At 40.7% G+C, this 23983-nt stretch overlaps 1 protein-coding gene across 2 annotated transcripts in view; it reads right to left on the minus strand.

Moving 5' to 3' along the window:
* The window catches only part of plcb4b (phospholipase C, beta 4b), a 63357-nt gene that overhangs the window by 17005 nt on the left and 22369 nt on the right, over window positions 1-23983 (minus strand). For both annotated transcript variants that reach the window (XM_079365533.1, XM_079365532.1), the window contains exons 4-13: window positions 12997-13094; window positions 8334-8414; window positions 7558-7617; window positions 5241-5384; window positions 2364-2443; window positions 2141-2194; window positions 1818-1899; window positions 1610-1710; window positions 1127-1184; window positions 175-283 (exon numbers count right to left, since the gene is read on the minus strand). In XM_079365533.1, coding sequence (XP_079221659.1) covers window positions 175-283; window positions 1127-1184; window positions 1610-1710; window positions 1818-1899; window positions 2141-2194; window positions 2364-2443; window positions 5241-5384; window positions 7558-7617; window positions 8334-8414; window positions 12997-13080 — 853 coding nt within the window. In that variant the 5' untranslated portion in view covers window positions 13081-13094. The remainder of the gene's footprint in view (window positions 1-174; window positions 284-1126; window positions 1185-1609; window positions 1711-1817; window positions 1900-2140; window positions 2195-2363; window positions 2444-5240; window positions 5385-7557; window positions 7618-8333; window positions 8415-12996; window positions 13095-23983) is intronic.

Raw genomic sequence — 23983 nt, forward strand, 5'->3', positions numbered from 1 at the left:
CACTTACTATAACTATTGAAAAGCCCAGAACAGGGAAAAAAAGAAAATAAAACGTCACTGGTGTGTAACTGTGCTGGTGATTTTACATGACACTGTAGTTTTAAAGGTTCACAGGCAGGTGGCAGTGCCGTCTAAAGTAACTCCCAGCCTCTTGTTTTCCTGCACATCCATTACCTTTCTTCTTGAGCTCTTCATCCCTCTCGTATTTCTCGATGATCTGCATCACCCTCTTGGGGTCGTAGAATGGGAACAGGATTTCATTTAACCGGGGGTCACGCTGGTTCTGAGGGGTAACACACGACTTGATAAAGGAACATATTTTCAACTTACTGTCAAACAAATGAGATGCAACAAATTGGCGGGGGAGGGGGGGGGGTCAACTTAATGCAACAAGGGGCAGGGTGCCAAAGGTGCTCAATTCAAAAACAGTTTTTTCCTTACTTGGATTGCTCTCAAGTGAATCAGTGCAGTACTTTGAGAAATTACCTCATTTAAACCAGAATGTATCAAACAAAATAATTCTTAAGATGTTTACAAAACTGAGAGCCAGACTAACAGGTGCAATGATTACGTGTTTGCTTGAGAGCGAAGAGGTTGAATGTGTTGTGGAGGTTCAAGGCAGCTCTTATCAATCAAATCAGCTTCAAAACATCGTTACAATGTGGCTGCCCACTCATGCAGCCAGGTGGGAATTCATCTAACCAAAGCTTTGGCTCCACTGGCTGGTCTAGACTGTGATGAGGCAGCACACATGCAGTGGGAGACTAAGCAGGTATTCAGCCACACGGAGGAGCACAGCCACAGAAAACAGACGCAGACAGCAGGAAGCAACAGGATAAAAAGCCTCTACCCTCCTATTGCCATGACAACACCAATCAGACACAGGGAGGCAAGGCGGGGAGTAAGACGAGGGTGGGAATTCAGGATTGGGGAGTTGGTTGAAGTTGCCCTCACAGGCTGAATGGAAGTCAGCAGTTCTGATACATGATGGTTTCATGAGAAGTGGCTGATGTCCAGTTCAGCTGGAAGGCAACTTCTAACCACAGCAGGAGGGGGGAGGGGGGCGCAGAGAGGGGCAGGGGCAAGCAAAATACACAGAGAAGTTAATGAATGATAAAGAGCTTACTTCATTCAGAAAGCTGACTAACTGGTCTACAGTTAAATAATCAGTTTTGTTCCCATTGCTGCAAAGGAATTAATTAGAAAACAAAAAGTTATGCTTCTTAAAATAAACATCCTCACAGACATTCATCCAGTTAAAATTAGAACAAGGGCATCAGACTTGAACGTTACACTCTTAGTGATAATATGTTAATCTTGATTTTCAGATGATGTTTTGTTGTCAAAGCAGGTTAGGCTGTCCAGACATTAGTTAGTGCAGCAGGCGCGGAAATATTTGTCCAGATTATTTCAACATGGTGCAGTAGCTCAAACTGAGGGAATATTTTCAAGTGAATATCATTGTTTTATTGAGGCACAGGTAAAAGGGTTATACCAAAATGATCTACTGTTAACTTCATTGTCTGGGGGTTTTATTATGTCTTAACTTTAATTACAATATCAGTCACAAGTAACACTGACAAATAAGAAGGGGGGGGGAGAATCTCACATCTTCTTGAAGAGTTCCTCGATGTCTGTTCGAGGGCAGATCTTTTGTGTGAGCATGTAGAACATGTCAAAGGGGAAATCTTCTGGTTCGATCTCGTCATTCTGTGGAAGACAATCAAGCGCACATGTGTGAATACAAGGGAAACACAGCGAATAGTTTAGTGTGGCGTGCATGCTCTATCTGATGGCAAAAGTCTGTTTTGTTCGACCTTTCCACTCGGGAGGCCAAGATCCTTCAGAGCCTGAAAAATCCCCTTCTCTGTCTTTCCTGATGCAAATGTTCGAGTGATGCTGTGAAAGGAAGACAAATATGTTGGCACACTGGTCGATCAAATATAAGGGCCATCAAGTGGCAACAATTCTGAGTTGTAAAATAATTCAGAAAAAAGAGGTTTGGATTCAAAATATTGTGCTATATTGGAAAAAACTTAATTAACTATATCAATAGAGAAAACATTTGTGATATTTCTTAACAATATATTTTAACATTATTTGACACTTCGACCGAATATCCCTTTAAATGTATTCTTACCCTCTTACAGGAATCTTGCCATTCACATTAGTCAGGAAGCACATTCTCATCCAACTACATGAGAGGAGGAAATGAAAACACAGAGGCCGGCAAAGATTAGAAAAACAGGTGATTTCTTACTAGAGTTTATGACACGCATTGGGAAGAACTATTACTTGACTCTCCAGGCACAAAATCTAAATATCTAAAGGCAAACTTGGAGAGTTCTATTTCCTGCACTCACTGTTTCTTCAGGCAGGTCATTGGACAGACGTTGTTGGCCTTAAAGTTGTGTATCACCGACCTCAAACCCTCGATCCATTTCTGCCAAAAAAACAAGAACAAGGATTGAGCGCACACTCGACCAACACATTGACTACAGAGACCACACCAACGCTGCATCCAAGAGGGGAAGAGTGTGTATAGACATGGGGGTCTTCTGGGAAATAAACACATAGCAATTGGACAGAGTATTTTACACACACAAACAGACACACCAGTGGGGAAATGCCTAGACTGCAATACACACACACACACACACACACACACACACACACACACACAAACAGACACACCAGTGGGGAAATGCCTAGACTGCAATACACACACACACACACACTGATAAAGTCAGTGGGCTGTAGCAAGGTTACACACAGTGACATTAAACAAACAGTCAGAGATGAGACCTTGGAGCTCGACGTGAACACACTGCTATCTTCATCAACAAAAACATCACTGAGGACAACATTCGGAACATTTTTGACCCTTCTTACTCTCCGTCTCTGACTGTCTTTGACTTTCTCTGTAGCAACTGTTCTTCTGTCATAAGTATTAAAACATTAACGAGATCACAGGAGCAGCAGGGGAAGTCTGTTTGGGCATGAGGAAGTTATATGTGTGTGTGTGTGTGTGTGTGTGTGTGTGTGTGTGTGTGTGTGTGTGTGTGTGACACACTGTGTGTCGGCTGAGGTAAATAACCCAGTCATCTCCCGAGGTCTGCTACTCAGGGCCACCTGCATGCTGGGAGGTGCTGACGGTGTGCGTGTATGTGTGTCATGTTGTGAGAGAGAATGAATGTGTATTCAATTGTGTACCTGAATCTATGTGTCTGTTCCTTTCACCCATCAGGGCTCTGTGCTGCAGGCTGTTGTATGATATCGTTGGCAGGCCTGTGGCCGTGAACTCCCTGGAGTGCTAACATCATTTAAAACAGCCGGCAACTCAAAAACATCCCTTCATGGGAAACACATAAACACTAACACTGGTGCCAAGAAAAATCCCTTTCAGCTCAATCTGGTTTGAAACTGGTTGAGTTTTTAAATTCTGTCAACATTTTTTCATCTGATCTGACAACATTGAATACATGACATAATGTGTGTGTGTGTGTGTGTGTGTGTGTGTGTGTGTGTGTGTGAGATATTGTCATGTGGTGAGTTAGCTGTGTGTAATCAGCATATTAATAACATAATTAAAAGCAATTAATGACAACAACTATAGTGAAGGAGTAGGTAAGTCAAGAGGTATCTGTTTGCTGTTTGCTATTAATTTCGGTCTGACAAGTTGTCAATTGAATAGTTCTTGCTCGAGCTCCTTGATATTTAATAACTGGGCAGCAATGTGCCTGCCACTATATAAATGATAAAAATGTATCTCACTTTTAGGGCTTTCACAAATGCAGAAATCTCCTGTAAAAAAACTCCTGATATTTACCCAAAAGCTTGATCGTTTTGTACTCCTCCTCACAGGTCATGTCTGCTTTATTTTCTAAAGCTTTGCAACAATATCAAAGTACAAGCCCAGTCATTTTCCAAACTATTAAAAGCATGTCAATGAGCCACATTGTTACAGCTAACCCTTCTATTATAAGGAACAGCGGCAGTCCAGACTCATTTGACTCAATCCCACACACAAAATCCTGCTGCAGTAAATGCTTACTAGTGTGTGAAATGTGAATTAATCTCAGCTATAAATAGTCCCCAACAAGTGAGTACTGTTTTAGAAAAGCTGCAGTGCCCAGCTGTTTCAGGAAAACACTTTTCCTTTACAAATGGAGCCCATTTTGGGGACTAATTATCAAAGATGAACAACTTCATCAGGAACAAACAGGTTTTGTGCAACAGAGGAAACAGAAAAGATCTATTTCGTGTTCATGTCTTTTTATAAGATTTGTAATAAAAACAAACAAAAAAAAACTTTCTGCTTTGAAGGAGAAACCCAACATAGGCTTTAATTCTCTTTGTTTAGCATTTTCATTCTGTCACCAATGAGACTGACTTTTTGTATTGTTTGTTAGAATGTTTGATCTTCAAATATGGATCAATTCAGCCCAAAAAAATTGACGTTTAATCTGCAGATACATGTGTGTATTGTGGACTATGGATGGTTAGTACAATGTTTGGATGTATGCCAGCAGGGGTCAGCATTAATAATGTCTGCCTATTCATCTATAAAAAAAAAAAAGATGGCATTATGGTGAGAAGAAATGAAACAAGGCAGTGAGAATTGCTTAAGAGCTTTTTCCTTAATGAGCGGGAAGAGAAACAAAAAGACAAAATACAGAGAGAGAGAGAGAGAGCTAAAAAAGAGAAAAAGGATGAGAAAATAACTGTAAAAGCGAGAGTGCAGGAAGGACTGAGGGAGAAAGCGATCGGGTGAGACAGAGAAAAATGACTCATTCCAAATGTGTCTATTTATCAGAGTGAACCAAGGCCAGATCTGCTGTGTGTGGGAGATGGCATATGAACCATTCACATGGCAATTTGCTTCGTCTGTGAATCAAATATCTGCTGTGTTGCTGTGCTCTATTAGCTTTTATGTCATGTGGAAATGTTGAATGAACACAGGATGTACTACAGATGCTTAGAAGACGTTCTGAGACACGGCTTCTGGACCGCATATGTTTCCTGACCATCATGGATATGAGTCAAATTGCCATCTGTAGAAAGTGTATGGATTAATGGGAAGCCGGCAGGCAGCTTCTGCAACCTCACAGAGAAAGAGAGAGAGAGATGTGAAGATATATTGATGTAAAATATCCTTGATTTTCAAGGACTTCACATCACCAGTATCAAATGAAAAGTATTAAAGGAAGGATCAGAAAGGAAACAATGCATGTTTTTACCCTTGCTGTGTCTGGATTCTCTGCCACCATGAACATGAAGCTGAGGTTGACCAGGTCTGTGCCGCTGCAGATGCAGATGATACAGCCCTCCAAGTCTGCCTCTGTTTTTCCAATGGTCTCGAATGACGACAAGATCTTGGGGTCCTGCAAAAAAAACAAAAAAAAACAAGCTAGACAGTTAAAAGGGATCCTGTGGGAGAGACGTAAAGATAAGGAAACAGACGCAGGCAGAGAGAGAGAAACTGGAAGAAAAAGATAGAAAACAAACGTAGTGGTTAACTTGTTGGATAGCCTCAGTGACTGAGAGTAAGAAGAAGAAATGTAAAAAGGGAAGTGTACTCGTGTAGGTCTTAAAGTTAACAGTCTCTGATAAGAAAACCCACTGAGAGAGATGGTTCAAGAAAACGAGCGGGATGCTTCTTTGCATTTGTTAAAATGCATCAGTGTTAACGCGGATGATATTTGCTGCCGGTTTATTCAACTAAAGAGGCATACAAGTACAATCAGCATGAAGGACAGTTCTAATGAAAACAGCTTTAAATGTGTTGAACATGACTTGAGATGCCTCTTTATTAGAGGAGGACTGAGAGTGTAAGCAGAAATGACTGTGGGGTCCACACCTCAGAAAAGAGAAATGCAAGTTGTTTGTGTTATTTGCACAACTGTTGATGTAAATATCATACCAGTGGATAATGTGATGTAAACAGGTCAGCTCTACTAAGAACTTATTCTAGATGAACAATGCTTTGCTTTTAGGGTTTGATAAATGAAGGGAACACAGACCAGCAGTATATGTAAAAGCCAGCAGGGGGTGATTCTCAGTTGATTTGGTCCCTCTGTAAACAATCTCCTGAGGAGTTTATAATTTAACTGTCATTATTTTTAGCACTAACTTAAAAATGGTCTGAAAATTTATAAAGAAAAAAAAAACTTAAGGGTGGGCTACCTTGTTTTTCAAAAGTCAAAACCAGAGAAGTGCTCTCTTCAGAACACAATTGCAATGATCAGAGACGTAATGTTTGTACGGATATTTTGAAAAAAACAAAACAAAACAAAATTAGCATTAGAAAAAATATCACAGTTACTTTCAATTCAGGAAGTACACTGCTAACAGAGTTAGTGCTAGCCTTAGATAATAACTTTGGTTTGGTTTATACTACCCTTCTCTCTAAAGAAAGTCTTCGGGACCCAATAATAGTTTATTCACATTATGAATGACATGAATCATGGCTCATGCTTTTGTTTTCTTGTCCTACTTCTCTCCACCAATCATCTTACATCATCTCATTTGACAAAAAAAAATAAAAAATCTGAAAAATGTTATAATTTGTAAAATGTACTGTACTTTATGATTCATTGTTTTTACTTGATGCAGAATGAACAACATTTATGTCTGATGATAAAACAATAAACACAACAAATCACTTGAGCTCTCTAAGACACAATAAAGGATACATACAACGACAATCCCCTGATTAATCAGTGAAGAAAACAGCAGTCAGTCTGCCACCATCATCACCACAGAAGACAGTAAAGTACTTTAGTTGTACGATTGAATTAACAACAACAGGCAACAGGCTCTCCTATCTCAATGCCTCGGCCAGCAATCATCCAATACAATTCATCTCTCCCAGCTCATTGGATTATGTGAAACAGCTCTGGGGGCTTGTGTAACCGAGTTAGCCTCTGAGGAGAAGCCCTGCTATCAGTTCCTCTTAGTTTGCTTCAGCAGAGAGCCTTTGAACAAACAGGAGGAGCTGCTATCAGGCTGCAGCATCTGTGTACGTGCCCTTACACATGCACATGCACATACACACACATGTACACGTCTGCACCAAGCAAACAGACCACCTCCTGCTGTCAACATTGCATACACAACATGGTAATCGCTGTGTGCTCTGTGTACACAAGTGACTCCTGTCAGCCTGCTGACTTTAACTGGCTTGCGTCCCAATTAAAAGCAGGCATTCCCAAGCAGCGTTTAAAATGAATCTGTTCTGCATGATGCAAAATACTACAACATCATGTGTCACTGTCAATAGTTCATATTTCATACGCACGGAACAACACTAGGTTTGCAGAAAGTGAAATAAAGATATCAGGTTTGTGTTCTTCTAGTTCTTTGACACAGCTCAGCAGTGAGAGTCCAAGATCATTCAGTCAGTCAATAGAAGAAGTCACATCGCCTTGGCTCGGTAAAGCATAACATAAGTGTCTGACTGTGGGAGTGAGTCACTGAATGATGGGAGGGATGGGCTGAGGGAGAGTGAGTATTGTGAAAACAGAAGTGAGGACGCTGTGTTTCCCGAGGTCTCACCTTTGGGACAGCACCAACTCGAATGCTGTTGATGAGTGAACACTCGAGAACCTGGCCTTCCTGTCGAAACAACAAGAGAGAGAAAAGAAGGTGAAGAGTCACAGCGACTGGTTCTGCAATCCTTTCTCTGATGACATGTTTTTTTTTTTTTTTTACATTAGACATTATGATAAACTATCCAGGGCTTGATTCTCAGTATGACAGTCTGCAGTCTCTGACGACATCGCATGAGATAAGGAGGTTGTAGCTTTTATAGCTTTAGCTTCTACGCTGCACACACAGGCTATGATTGACTTGTTTAGTACTGAACTGGCATGTCGTGTTAACAACTATAGTCACTGACTGTAACAACTGTTCTGAGAGAAGTAGTCATGAATAAGGCTTTGTCGTCTGTATAAACGTGTAGAAACCGTGTCACCGTAAAGTGTCTACTTTATGCTTCTTGGTTTTGAGATGTTTTTTTTATAGCTCACATGAATCAGACATTGTGATGAAAGTTGTGTCACATTGTTTGATTTAACTTCCCAGTTTCGAGTGTTAAAAACCCCCACCTGTAGCTACAACCACCGGATGTTTATGTGTTGAGACAATTATGAAGTTCATATTACAATATTACAGCTCTACAATGGTAGGCTTTTTTATTTTCAGGAACATGTGTTTAAAGAATATTTCAATCAAGATGAGCTAGATATTTTTTCTTTGTTTATATCAGACACAAGAAAACTTTTTCTTTCTCAGACAGATTCCCTTTAAGACAGAAGAGTGTGACGTTGTACCTTCCCCTCACTCTTCCAGGTGATGAAGAAGCCAAACTCGTCGACTCTCATCTGACAGTTGGGCTCAAACATGAACGGATCCTGCAAAGGAGGGAACAGAGAGAACAGGCGTCATCGTTCTTTTCATTCGACAGTTCTTTTGATATGGAGACACATTAAACAGCTACTCTGTAAGAGAAACACACACACACACACGCACACTATTAGGCCTATTAGGGCTGTGCATCACTGGTCTCCCCATCGATCCAATTATGATGTTCCTGTCACGTGTTTCAATTCAATATCGCGACTCATCACGATAGGTTTCATCCTCAGTTTTCTATATGACAGCACTTCGCTACTTCCTTATCGATGAAGACAAGCAGTCAGATAAACATGGACTCCCTTTTTTATTATTTAGAAAGTGCTCTCTGTCAACATAAATGTATTTACATTGTAAACCAAATAAATAAATAATATAGGTCCAGCTGAGGCCGAAGTCTACAAGTACCCGAAAATCGATGATGTTCTGTCACTGCATCAACCGTCCAAGTCTGCATCGTGATGTATTGTAGAAACGACTAATTTAAACACCCCTATAGCATATCTGAATAGAATATATAATATATATATTGAATATATCTTAGGAGAAGAAAAGAGAGAGACATGAGAGAGTAGGGATGTCGGGTCGTGCTCAGTCACATTTTCACTATTAACAATAAGGGAAAAGCCTAACACACTCACACACACATCATGTATTATTAATTAAGGATATTGCCTCTGTGTGAATAGGACTGAGACAGCAATCTATTTGGTTCTGTCATGTAATCTAAAACGGTCATTAAAACCAATTAAACAATCCTATTTCCATTTAGGATAGATGGAGACTTCTGTAAGTGCCGTTAAAAGCTTGAGTCGCTTTCATGTGAATCAAACCTGACAGAGGCTTCAGCTGCACATCCAGAGGAGGACTCTGTGAGAGAGAGGCTCCCACATGAGTCCTGACTGTTCAACACTTTATGTACAGCAGGCTAGTGTTACACTCACAGACGGCTTTATGGGAACACTCAGCCTTTCCACACACAAGGGAACAATTAGTTAAAGACACGACCATCTATGGATGGTTTGGATGGATGCTTAGTGTCTGGTCGAGTGGAGCTCAGCATGTGTTTGGATGTGTCTGTTGATCCCTCTCTGTTCTTGTCCTGTCCATAACAAGGAGCTTTTAAACTAAACAAAAAAAAAATCCAAAAACCAGATGTTTACAAATATGGAATAAAGACTGTTCATGGGGAACAACATTAACGTGATTATATTCCAATAAGCATGCAGTTAAGATGATTTCATGTTTTTAGTGGCCATGTCAGCAGTCACTTTATTAAAGGGATAGATACTGGTGCTGACTGGCATCTGCTGTGGCTAAGATACTTCATAATGACCTCATACAGTCCCACTTCAAAAATACTGAACTAACCATTCCTTTAGGTTGAGTCAAGCAACGTGTGTTGCACGTCGTGTCACTGTCACCACAGACCACCTCGTGTTTATCAGTGAGAGGCAGAGAGCCATTTAATTCTCTTATCTTGTTCTCATGAAGCTCACACTGGATCATCTGTGTAACACCTGCCAAACGTCTTAACCTGTCTTCTATGTTCCCATGTCCTATAAAGGTGTGTCACAATGAATTTTATTTATGTCATACATATTCATGAAGAGGAGTACAAAACCCACACTGCATGTATCATATGCTCATATTGCCAACTTTAATGTCTTTTTTTTTAATATTACTCGTTACCGGAAAAAGTACAGAGCTGTATTCACCCGAGACTCTTTGTCAAAAATGGAGTCGATGACACCAGATACAACTGATTTTAGAGATATACACTTTGATTTTCTTCCCAATTGAATTTTATACTTTATTTGGAATCCCACAGTCAAACATTATTAGACTGTCATCATTGGGAAGACAACTTCCCGTGATCCATCTTTTACAGTTTATATATAGAGTATATTATTTACGATACCGTTATAAAACGGAACAAAATGAGGCAAAACAAAAAAGGCTTTTTATTTTTTGTTGGTGTGTACACACAGGTGTTAAAAACTTCAGGATCAAATGGAAAGAAGGTTGTCTCAGATTTATATGCAATGTCCAGTTTCTGAAGCCTCAAAGAGAAGGTGATCAGTTCCATTATAAGATTTTGTAAAGTATGCTATTTTTTGAGATTGCCTTCTCCGCCTCCATGTTCATGTACGATTTTCGTTTTAGTATTTTTAGATGGATGCAAGATTTCAACAAACAGTTAAAGGCAACATTTGACCCAGTTAGAGTGATCAATGTCTTAGTGGGATCTTACACTAAAATACGGAAGTACTGACTGAGAACAAATGACTATCAAGACAGCAGTTTCATCACTGTGTAAATACTAAATTATTAAATGATTGAGCTGTAGAAACAAGGGTCTCCTGTCCAGGCTGTGCAGTTCCCATGGTAACAAACCATCAGGTCGATCTTAGTGATTGATTTCGAATAATTTCGACAAGATGGCACTCCCCCTTTCTCTCTCACACACACACACACACACAGACACACACTTGACTGATCATGCCTCATTGACCTTTGACCTACTTTGGAAATGTCACACAAGGGACGCACATCTGAAATATCTCACTTTAGGACGGACTCTGATGCATTATGGGTCATCTATAGAGCATGTTAAGGTTCTTCCTGTGCTCTACATATTCTAGGCTAAACAGGAGAGGTAAAGAAGTCACATGACACTTTTATTAGCGCCAGCCAAAATTAAAAAAAAAAAAGCAAGAACAAAATAAGAATAAGAAAATCGAAAACACAATTGCTGGTATTAATAAGAGTAAGTGTCACATCATTCATTATAGTATTCATGCATAGACTAAATATTTCATATGTTTTGTCCTACAGAGAAATAGTTACTATATGTAGCATTTAGAGATTCCTGTAACGATAGAAGTCCCTTAAAATGCTTTGAATTGCACAAAAAAAAAAAGACGCAGGAACACTTTAACACACACAAATAAACATCACCTGACTCGCCCATCTGTTACTCTATGGGGTGTCACTCAGTGGAGAATGTTTTGTGTAAGAGATGCATGCTGTTTAGCATTATTGTGTGTATGTGTATCACAGGTAATTCTAAAGAGCGTGTGTGTGTGTGTGTGTGTGTGTGTGTGTGTGTGTGTGTGTGTGTGTGTGACTGTCGGTGGACCCAGCTGAAGTCGATAGAAGCAGATGTCCCCTGCAGGCCATGTTATTTGCCATCCACTCACTCACGTACACAAAGATTGTGCTTCAGTCAGAATATATCACCAGAGTAAGACAGAGTCAATATGAAACAATTATCAATGTAAGTGATTTATAACATGTATGACATGGATAAACCATTAATTGCAGTGTTAAGGGGGTTGTGGTATCTCCCAGGTGAACTCTAATTTGAGCCTTTAAGGCGACTGACAGAGGTCGACCTTATTAAGATTCAGGCCAGTCCTAACCCTGTCCTGCCTCGGCCTGGCTCATATTCACAGCAGCAACGCACTGAGGAGTCTCTTCAGAGGCATGCCGGCCCACTTTCACAGCTCCCTTTGACACGGCTGTGGATTTGACAATGCTTTTCCCTCCACTTTCTCAAGTTTTTTTTTCTCCTCTGCCTTAGAGGGATCCTCCTCCCGCCCGCCGTCGCCCACATAAACGGAGAGGACCGAGGAGGATTTCCTGATGTGTGCAAGGCGACTGTATCCGGTCGTATCCACACCCTGTGTGTGTGTGTGTGTGTGTGTGTGTGTGTGTGTGTGGGCAGGCATGTGTGTGACACACTTTGCTTTTGCTCTGCTAATGTCCCAGCTAAGTGTCCTGATTAAGTTAGCGAGAGGAAACGTGGGCAAAAGGAGAAAAGGATGATCATGGGGTCATATGTACAGTACACTGAAGACAAACCTACGGAGCTTACAAAGGGATGTCTGATAATGATGATGTATCATTTTGGTCCAGTGATGTTGGATAGAATAACTGGGTTGTGACTGAAACTGAGCAGTAGATAATCATATTTTGTTATTATCTTGTTACCGCATTGTTGGTGTTTTGTCTTTAGTGAAGCCCTTTAACTGTGAAGTCATACGACGTAGTAATCCATCCCGATTTTCCACTGATTTCAATCTTACAAAATAAATAATGATCAGTGAAGACCAGGAGATCCGTGAGATCAAATCCTTAATTGTCGATAAAAACAAACAATATGATCTTTCTCTGAGATCTCACATAGATGGGGGTTTTTTCTTGCTGCAGACAAGCAGTCGCCATGCTCACGCCTCTGACTGAGGCTGATCACCGGGGCTTCTCTACACCTACATCCCTCACTACAACAATAAGGAATTAGGTCAGAGGAAACACCTTCGCGAGGCTATATTGTGAGTGTGCATACTATTGACTGAGCTGTGGACAATCATTAAGCATTAAAGATGATCATTAAGACCTTTCTCAGGGTCCACAAGGTTATTCTTTGCAGAGCTAAACCTTCATGGGTAAATCTCATGATTTTCCATTCTACATATAATAATAGATAATAATAATAATAATATGATAAATATACCATGAACAGTTTTGTTTCTTTCAGTGGGGAAACGTCACAAGGATCCAACACTTCATTTTTACCTCATCAAACCTGTCGAAGGAGGCGCCTTCCTGCATGAATTCAGGCAGGTGCTTCTGCCAGTTGAACTCGTAGGACTTCGTCATGGCTGCTCACAGACCTGAAACAAACAGGGAGGGGGAACATGGACACAAACGGACAAAAAGTCAGTAGTTAAAGCACTGCAGCAGGTGTATAGAGGTTTCATGGTACAGTACATTTAACGCACAACATCGGCCTTCCTCTGTCTGTCATTGTTACTGTACAAGGTCCTTTAGGGCGGCATCCTAAAGTATAAACAACAAATCAGTTACAAATGGATAAGATCTGATATGTAGGATTTGGGAGATATTATTAGTTCGGATTATTAAGGATACAATTAAGAACAGACACTTCAGTTTTCAAGTGTGTATATCCTGATCACTGCCCGCAAACAAATACTGAATAGAACATTAATTAATCCATCAAATGTTGGGGACAAAAACTGGATCTAAATGATCCACAACTGCAAGACAATGAGTATGAACTATCAGCAACACAAAATGTAGTTTTTCATGGGATCATCATTGACCCCGAACAGAGAGGAAGGTGGTGGTTACGTTCTCAGAGGCTTTTATTACTCAGTCCGACTGTCAGCTCGAGATGTGTGCACTTGGATATTCCTTTGGAATAAATCCAGTTGTCAAACATTAAGCTGTGCAGACATTCTCTCAGCCGATATGGGATTTTTAATAGACAGCGATTTTAAACAAAGTCTAGACAAGACTATGGGCTAGCCTCATGTTCGTTTTTTCTTTTAAAGAAGAAACAAATCAATCTTTGTGGTTATAAAAATCTTCACAAGGCTCTGTCTTGCAAACGCTTGATAATGCAGTTACTGGCACAACAACAGAACGTTAAAAAAAATGTTTTGAAGCTCAGGATGGCTTTGCTTTGCTTTGTCTCTCACTATCATCCTTTAGCTCCTAAAATGAAATTCTGGGTTTAAATACAGACATAAAAACAATTCAAACCCTGGTAACCTTATCAAAAAGCGTTTACAGGAACTTTTCTGAAGTGCTCATTGTTGGGTACCCTGTTTGCAAACAGGTCGTGTCACGGCTGTCTGTTTCCCTCTGCTGTCATCACCTCCGCCCAGGTGAAGCTACTGATCACATGACCAGGCTCATAAAGCCAGTCATGTAAGATTCAAGAGATGTAAAATGAACACACACACACGCACGCACGCACACACACACACACACACACACACACACACACACACACACACACACACACACACACACACACACACACACACACACACACACACACACACACACACACACACACACACACACACACACACACACACGGTTCATGTGCCACGCCTGCACGTGCAGCATCACGCAGCATATCCAGCTCAGGGAGGGGAGGGGGGTCTTTTCAGGAAACTGTTATATTGTTGATGACACCACCCAAATATAGGCTCTCTTGACGTCAGCTGCAAATGTGTCAGGCAAAACTGAGAACGTGACAGACTATGTATAGTGTGGGAGCTCATCTGGTATGAAGTCATTATGGGAATACTGTGAGATGGGGTTTCATAAGGACTTGTTTCAGTCTTTAGGGCTACACTAATAATCACAGACGACATATGTTCTAATGAAAAGAAAAAGAACAGTAGAGGCTGCAGCAATATCGACTCTATCAAGCAGCAGAGGTGGAACGAAGGTGTGATTCTTTTCAAAGTTTTCACAACAGGTTTTAGGTGGTGAAAAGTCGATTCCAGTTGAGGCGACATGAGTGGGTGTGTACTTGCCTGCGTCTGCACATTACAGTGCATGATGAAACCATCGATTTACCGCCCAGCAAAAAGCTGAAAGTGTAAACTGGAAGTCGACAGACAGGAGGAAAGAAGTGGTAGATAGATTGAGGTTGATGCAGAAGCAGTGAGAAATAGTTACAGAGTGCTCGAGATGCCGTTAAAGGGAGAGAGATTAAAGGCAAGAGACACATCAGACAGAGACCAAAGAAAAGAAAAGCACAGGGTGTAAATGAAGACACAAAGCAGGGGAGAGGGGGCAAGAAGGGAAAAGAGAGAGAGAGAGAGAGAGAGAGAGAGAGAGAGAGAGAGAGAGAGTGAGAGAGTGAAATAAGAAGTGTGGGGAGAGATAAAACAGAACAGTTGTGGGCAGGGGGAGATGGACGAGGTAGACAGCTGTTTGTGACATGGCGGGGGGGTGGGGGCAGCGTGGCGGGGGGGGGGGGGGGGGGGGGGGGGGGGGGTGGTCTGCTTTTGATGTCGGGATCACAGATCAGAAACAACATCAAAAACAGACATTACAGAAACGCACGAGCCGGGTGGGCAGCCGGTATGACAGACGCAGCTGAAGAGAGGCTTCAGGACGTGAGCGAGTCAAAGTGTGTGGATGATTACTCCTCAGAGATAAACCCACCCCCAGTGTGCAGATTCATTAAGACGTAATAACTCTTGATTAGAGGCCTCATTATTCTTGATGTCAATGACTGGATTTTGACTTTAGATTATATCATCCAGATTCAATTTGATTTGTAATTTATACTGAAGAGTATACCTGTTCACCTGAGATGTATTTATTTATTAGCGTTATGGTTAAGACCATGTACTATTGTGTTCATCTCTTAGGGACGCAGTGCATTTAATAATAAAATAATGCAGTTACTTTTATAAAATAGGCCTGATGTATTTAAGATGTGACATCAAAACTGCTCAAACAGCAGACCAGGCATGTAAACAGCATATTATCATATTATCACAACATATGTAATATGTCTTCATGGTTGGCCTGAGACATCTCGTGCTCTGCTGAACGTAAATAAGACTTTGTAAATTTCATATACTTAGTATTTCATGCCTGGCTGCTGACAGAGCGCTGTATCATAATCTGGATTTAATCGAAGGTTAATGATTTGCCTCGAGGCTTCTTTTAGAAATGAAAGTACTCGATTGAGTCAAGGAATCGTTTCAGCTGGAGGACAAACCAACTAATCACAGTATGCAGAGCTCTATGTTAACAGCATGTAAGAGGACTGTTTATTTGAATGTGTCCAGATCAAAGCTGAGAAGGGTGTCTCTTTCAGAATAAGGGCAACAATAAACGTGTTTCTGCATGCAAACACATCGGTTACAATAATACAGTTAGATTTGTTTAACCTCGAGGTGAACGCGACATTTCCACAACCATGACTAAAGGAAGAAGGAGGATTTCCCACATGTGTTGACCTGGTCTGACTTTTTCTCTGTCATCCCTGCAGTGGCCAGGATATCTTCACAAGTACAGCCTGGAGCTCCTGGTGAGCTCTGCTGCATCATCTTTAAAATGGTTTCTCAGTCTGATGTCGACAGACACAGGAAGTGGGCAGGAGACATTCAAGTACTGAAAATCACAGATCCTGCTTATTAAGATGTTGACGATCAAAATGTCAATGCATCAATTTAAACTGCTCTACAATCAATTCTGCCGAATGTTGAAGCGTCACAAGGGTGAATGCACCGGGTTATATATGACAAAGAATCTAACAGCATCAAACCCAGCCCTCCTCCATCTGTGTCATCCTACCAGGGGACCACCACACACACACATCCTGTCAGGGGAATGACAACACAGATGCACTCTTCCTGTGGAGATTAAGAACTGAAACCAGGCAGAGCGCCAAAAACACCAACCCACAGAGAGAAGGCGAGCGGAGATGCGCTGCACCCTGCGTAGATGATCAAACAACATAAAAAGCAATTCTGAGAGAAATGACGAATCGTGAATATTTAGGGATTAGGAATGTTGTTTTTAATGGACTCCTGAGTCTGTCGATGAAGATGATATCCTTAATCAGATTCTAAATGATTTAGATAGCACACTCACATGCCTAATTTGGACTAATTGGGTTGTGCTGTCCTGTGGTAGCCTAGATCTTTCCACTCTCAACAGTATGCATTAGATAACATTTTTCCTCAGCGAAACCGAATCTGTCCAATAGGAGCAAGGCATGCAGAGGTTCTGTGAGGCAACAGCAGCACCCCCGCCGGGCGTGCGCTCCTGTACGTGTGATCGTGCATGTGAGGAGCTGAGGGAAGCTGGAGGAGGCGAGCGAGGTCCGAGCCCCCTGTCCAACCCCTGACGATGAGATAATTACGATAGATGGGGGCCTCATGAGGCACGCCGTTCCCAGCTTCCTCATCTAAAATGGCAGCTAGGGTAACACCCAGCGGTCCCACACCTCATAAACTAAAATTAGGCTACTGCTACATCAGTCAGCCAGTGGTGGAAGGGTTGACTGGGGACACGCTGAAATGGACGAGGGTGAACAACACACAGACACACAGATCTGACGAGGCGTGCACATGAACCAAAGCGCTCCTTTACTTAATACCTGTTGGGGATTAAAGAGGCTTAAACATTACAAACAACATGTTTTGAAACTCTGTCCAACAGAGTGAAACTCGAAAAACTGAGAGAGAGAGAGAGAGAGAGAGAGAGAGAGAGAGAGAGAGAGAGAGAGAGAGAGAGAGAGAGAGAGAGAAAAAAACAGGCCTTTTAAGTCATACTCACTTTCATGCCTCGTTTGATCGAACGGTTCAAATCATCACCTGATGATTTCTGTGTTACCATCATCATGCATTCGTTTAAAATGTCACCTCATCTAACCCGACTGGAAATGGAGATCTTACAAGTACAAAAAGAACTACAGTATCTCAGATTAATCTACATTACAAGAGCTAAGGCTCTTAATATTCCAACAAATTAGATGATTCAGACTGAACTGAGTTTCGTGGACTTTTTCTTAAATACCTGTATCTTTTTTTTTTTTTTTTTTAATTCTGTCCGTTTTGTGAAAATAATTCTAATTTTAAAGACATCAATGACCTTTTATTTCTCTGCCCTGCTGTCGGTCTTTTATTGGATTTAGTCGCTGGGTCTATGGCGTTGACAATGAGTGTTCCACTAAATAATCTCTCCAGTATAAATAAAGGTTTAATGATTGAATCAACATTGCCAGGACTATAAAACTCACCGTTAAACATTTACCACTTGACGATAAATCAAACCTAATTATGACTACTACTCACCGTTGTTGTCATACTTGTTGTTGTTTCTTTGACTGGGATGATAGCCAGAACATTGCAGTTTAAATACAGCACTTTGATGAATCATACGCTAACCAGTCAATAAGGCAAAGTGAACCCTGATACATAACAAGTAGCAGTAATCAATCAAACTAATGACCCCCCCCCTTTCCATTTCTGCCTTCCTTCAACTTCTAAAATAATTCAAATTCCAGTTGAAGATAATTTCTCTCTAATGTTTTCTTCTGTAGCCTCAGAGGAAAGAAACACAGGTTCCTTCGCTCAGTGTTTTATGTTCTCTCTGACAGCTGCTCAGAGTTAAAGCTCATGATAATTGTTTCACATACAGTGGTCTTCATCATGCAGCTTGACAGTGATTGCCAAGGTGCTCTGGGTTTGACCATGTATGGATTGACTGAAAAATCCCAGTAAAAGTGTCAGTGTTTGATCTAGGCTGCTCCAAAAAAATGTCTTTATGATCTGAAAATATAAATTGCATGAACTTTCCTTAACACGAGATGTACGGTGAAGTTTTCCCCTCCGACAGAGTTATCTACTTGTTCACAGTAGGTGCATCTTGATTCTGTATTGCCATCTATAACTTCAGTCTCTTTGCTATATTGGTCATTTAGCCAACTCAGAACCCATCAACAAGCAAGAACAGGGTGGATTACTACAGTTAATGCCCACAGATACATTGATGGTTGACACTACTAGAAGAACAAATCAAATCACTCCTGACACTAAATTCTGATTGTCTGATTGGATTTCTTCAATATTTCTCAAAGGCGTGTGAACATGATGAGGTTGTTAAAATCACTAAACTCATGGTAGTTTTGAACAAAACAAAAGAAAAAGCAGATCTATATTTGTACTTAGCTTAGCATGCTATAACAATAACATCTGGTCGGATATAGCATTGTCTTTCCGTTCCCAACTTGCTTGGCCTACATACAATTATGTTTTACTGCACACAAATGCAGCACAATCGCATTACTGTCTCAAGGCTGCATCCGGGTCTCCAGTCTACCCTGTAAACTTGACTGTCGTTAAGGCTTATCTGTTTGTCAAGGATATTTGTCTTTTCTTCTGGCTACAGGAGCTTGAAAGTAAGTACACACCATACACTGCTCCCGTGCGTTCACAAACAAACGGCAGAAAACTGCTGAGTGATAACAACATGAAACGAGATAAGCCTGAATGTTTTCCACAATGGAACACTTGGACGAACGTGTGTGAACAATGTGTGAGGGACTCGTACAGTTTGGGGGACGATTTGGAATAACAGACAAATGAAACAGAGTGAGAAAGAGCGAGGTCTTGATGGGGTATGAAGTACTGTAGAACTCCAAATGTCGAGTCTGTTGCATTGTTGTCACTCATAAAACAAGTAATATGTGTGATTAGTCTGATCTGAGCGCAAACTAAAATCCCTGTTTTATCATTTCAAGCGTGCAAAAGATTTAACGCGTGTAACCACAGAGACACTTGAGGATAGTTTTCTCCACAAGTTGAACACTCATTCAACACACATTATTTATCTTCATAGGACATCCCTTATCTAGCCTACGCCTTAACACAGCTGCCTCCTGCCTGTTGTATTACACTGAAATACCAAAGACAAGTCTCATTTCAATGTCGGAGAAATAACAACATGTCATATTAGTTTTTGTGGCACTGAGTGTGATCAGCAGGAGGGGGGGAAGGGAGGAAATGAGGAGAAACCTTGAGGCCGGAGGGAGACCAATCCTGCAGAAAAGAGCTTCAATAAGCAACAGCAGTTATGTTGAACTGTACACTGAAGACTCAAAATGTGCCGTTTTGTCCAACTGATGCACTTAAAAATACAAACTGAATCAAAGCTTCATGATGGTAGTCATTTTACAGTGAGTGTTGAAAATGTTGTGTCATGTTCCCAGCATACCTATAAAGAGGATTAGCAAGGATGGAAAAACAAAACAAAAATTCAAGTCACCTGCTTTAGTTACATCTGTCTGGCATGATAATGACCAACCAGGATCCACACACACAACAAGCACATGCACAACATCCTGGAAAGAAGCTTCAACAGGTTGCCCTGAGGCGATGTTAATTTGAAGACTGTAGACAGACTACAGCTTTCTGGCTCTGGCTTTTAAAATGACATTACCATGAATTGGATTAAACTCTGTGCTATCAGATAGAATCCAGTTAGCAGAAGGCTTCCTGCTCGCCCATAGTTTGCACACGTCAGTCAAACAACACTCAGATGGTGAGTCACAGAAAAATATCATCAAAACTGTTAGTGTTTACACTGAATAAAGCAGTCTTTAATTCAATAAGAGTCTCGGTGTTATATAACACCCCAGAGACCTCTGTTCTTGGAGCAAACAGCACATATGGCAGTAAAATCAATGCTACTATAACCTGCATCTGTTTTCATTTTTCATTCAGTCATTAACAGCATGGTGCTGGAAGCATCCCTGAGTAAACATATACCGAGCTGAACAAGGATGGAGATCCTGCATGTTTGTGCCTGTGTGAACTCTGGGAGATCTTTACAGGAGCACGCCCTCAACTCCACTGCCTGCCAACTTCTGTTGACCCAAGTGTTTCTAAGTTTATTCTTTTTTATTCAGCCCACTCAGGCTTCTCAGCCCAAAGATACACCACGGGGATAGCCAATAATGTTTCACTTAACACTGGTCCCATTTGCCAACAGTTCTCTTTATTTGATGGCCGATTTACATTTCTGGAGTCACAAATCTGAACTTCAAATGTAAAACAGCTCTAAATAAGACTTCCTGCGCTGTGAGCCAATAAATAAATGGATGTTCACCAAAAAGAGGTTAAATGTTCTTGAAACCTTGTTTTTTGTATACTTTCTACAATGTCTCTAAGCGTACAGTCTGACTATTTGTTGGATCAATGGCTTGTGCCATTACAAGTCTGATGTCAGACAAAATCTGACAATACTCGAGTTCCTTTGTGAGTAAACTTAATGGAGTTGGAGGAAAACAACTTTTGGGCTCGGTCACTTGTGAGGAGCTTTGTAGAATCCAAACAATGTGTTACTAACGACCCGCAGTACTAAATTTAAACTTGATAAAGTCCCACACTAAAAGCAATGTATGCCAATCATAAGACTGCCCAAACGTTCTTCACATATATATGTATACATTCTTTATATTTATGTATAAAGTATAATTAATAGCAGTGTCTGCGAAAGGACTGTGTTGTCTTCTGACCCATTATAAAGTTGAATAGGGAACAGAGCAATGAGTCCATTTAAAATGACATTGCAGCGACCCAGTGTGTTAACATCCCTGGTTGGACGCTTTATATGTTGTCTGTATTTTGGAAGTTTATGGGTGAGATATGGCGAGTCAATATCCCTCAGAATGATGAGCAGCAATTGTGGGAGTTTTTCCTCCACATCTCTAATCTGGTGAGCTCGGTGCTGTAACCTCTGTTACACAGGCCTGAGGAGGGATGGAAACACTGACCAGAACAAATGAGAACTCCCGACTGGGAAAGCTGTACACCAACCTATGTTTATGTAGAAGCAGATTTCGCCTCCTCTCTTCTTACCAGAAAGTTCCACGCTTTTTGTCGGAATGTTAAATGACTTTAAGGCAGACACACCTGGCTGTAGATGTTGTATGTACGCCAAATATATTTATGAGTTATTTTGAACAAATATTTTCTGTTTTAATTTGTTATTTTGTGTCTTTTAACATCTCAGAATCATGCATCTGGTGTTATAATAATAATACATTATAAAGCACTTTTCTAAATACCGTTTGACAAAAAAACAAACAAAAACAAGTGATCAATGTAAGAGCGGAGGATGGGAGTTAGTGATTGTAGGCAGTGTTGAAAAGGTGACTTCTTAGAGATTTCTTGAAGGAGGTGAGTGTGGGGGAGTTGTAGATGTTTTTTTTGGTAGAGCAAACAGCTCGAGTGAAGCTGAAATAGTCCTAAAGGCAGAGTTGATCATTTCCTCCAGATACACTTTTTTAAGATTTTGGTTGAAATTGTCTTTAGGTCCTGACAGTAATTAATAATTCATGTGATCTGACAAAGAACTAAGGAAATCCGTCATCTATAGGAGCTGTAATTCTGTAAGTCTGCCAAGAGGTACCAGTTTGATGAACCAATCAAGCCTCCCTGTCTCCCTGCTCGATCTCTACCCCATGCATGCACGAGCCCACACTCAAAGCATGAGCTGAGGTCCGCTTCTGGATAGATGGTGCAAGTGCATGAACTTGAGAGACGTGGTTTTTGAGGGAGTGCAGAGGGGAGGTGTGGGTGAAGACGGCACACTGAGAATGCTACTTTCAAAATCCTGCTAGTGTTTGAAAATCATGAACCCAGTCCATTAGATGGTATCCATGAATTTGGGTAGCCTCAGGTGCATATGTGTCAAACACTGACTTAAATCCCATACCATTTATACCCTCAAAAAAGGTAATTACTGTATGTTGCTACACTAATTATTATTTTTTCCTAAACACAAAATGTGCAACATAAAAACTAATATATATACAACAAACATTATATATATATATATATATATTAATATAGTACATTTATTCTGGTATTCTTCCATGAAGAATTCTAATTTATATATTGTGTGTAATATGAAAAGGTCGAGTCTCTCTTAACAAAAACAAAAAAGTCTGTCTCTCTTGTCTTTAGTAGACAACAACGTTTTATTTTGAAACACATATGTTTGTGATCCCACATAAATGAATAATATGCTCTATGTGTGCAGAATTGATGGGGAGATATAAAGGGCTATTTCATGGAGATAAAAAAAAAAGAAAAGTTTTTGCTGTCCTCTGGCTGACATAAGCCTTTCTTTGGTTACATGCAAAAAAATCGGTATCAATGTTTGTTTCTATGGGATTGTTGTTGAGGAAGTAATATGCTGCTGAAGGGAAGAATGTCTTTTTCCAAGCCGAATGACCCTTTCGGTTCTCTTCTTTGCCTTTTATAGTTGAGGATCACCATCACGCTCCTGGCCCTGGGTTACATAATTAACTCGAGCATGGGATGACTTTTAGTCCCACACACTGACAGTGACCAACTGTGGTCCGACAAAACATATATGTGCACACACAAGCACTAACAACACACCGGTAACACACAAAACATGTACACTCCTCACTATTCAAATGCAGCAGTAAGGATCTCCCTCACTATGAAAAACAAGTGCTTTGTTAGGCCAGTCTCCAGGGTTCATCCCGACTGAACAGCAGATGTGGATGTAAATGAGATCATAAAACACACAACCATACTCAAGAGTTCTATATATAGTCATCCACTTCTGCCCTCTGCCAAATTCAGTTACACAAAGAATTAAACACATGGCCTAATGGACAGAGCCTTCCACTCATAAATAAGGGTCTACAGTCTTTGTGAAATGAATGTTGAGTGTGTGTCTGTGTCTGTTTATGTGTGCAGAAGGATTAAAGCAGAGGAGGTAAGAGAGAAGGGTTAGGGCTATCCCCAGATTATCCACCATCTTCATCAGAGTTATTTAGAGCACATGGCATGTTGGACGCTGTGTGTGTATGAATTTGTTTGTGTGTTTGTTTAAAAAGGCACTTAGTCAGGGAGTTCCCTGAATGTAATGAAGTGGAGGGGCCAGGCTGACGCATTAGCACACATAACTGTACCCTGTGACTAGAACACAGCTCTGTGCTCAAAACCTCGCCTGCGTTCTGTAAACAGACGGCAGAACTGTACCTGCACTACTTTTATTTCTAATTAAGCAGAGCAAAAAAATAAAATAAAAAATACAAATAAACCTTGAGGCAGGGAATTGTAATGAACAAAAGATTTAAGCTAACTATGGGAATCCCCGCAATATAGCTGGTTTAAGCAGCTTTGTTTAGCACAATGATAAATATTTGTTGTCATGATTTGGACTTGTTTAGTTT

This window comes from Symphodus melops (genome assembly GCF_947650265.1).
Source record: "Symphodus melops genome assembly, chromosome: 1".
NCBI lineage: Eukaryota > Metazoa > Chordata > Actinopteri > Labriformes > Labridae > Symphodus > Symphodus melops.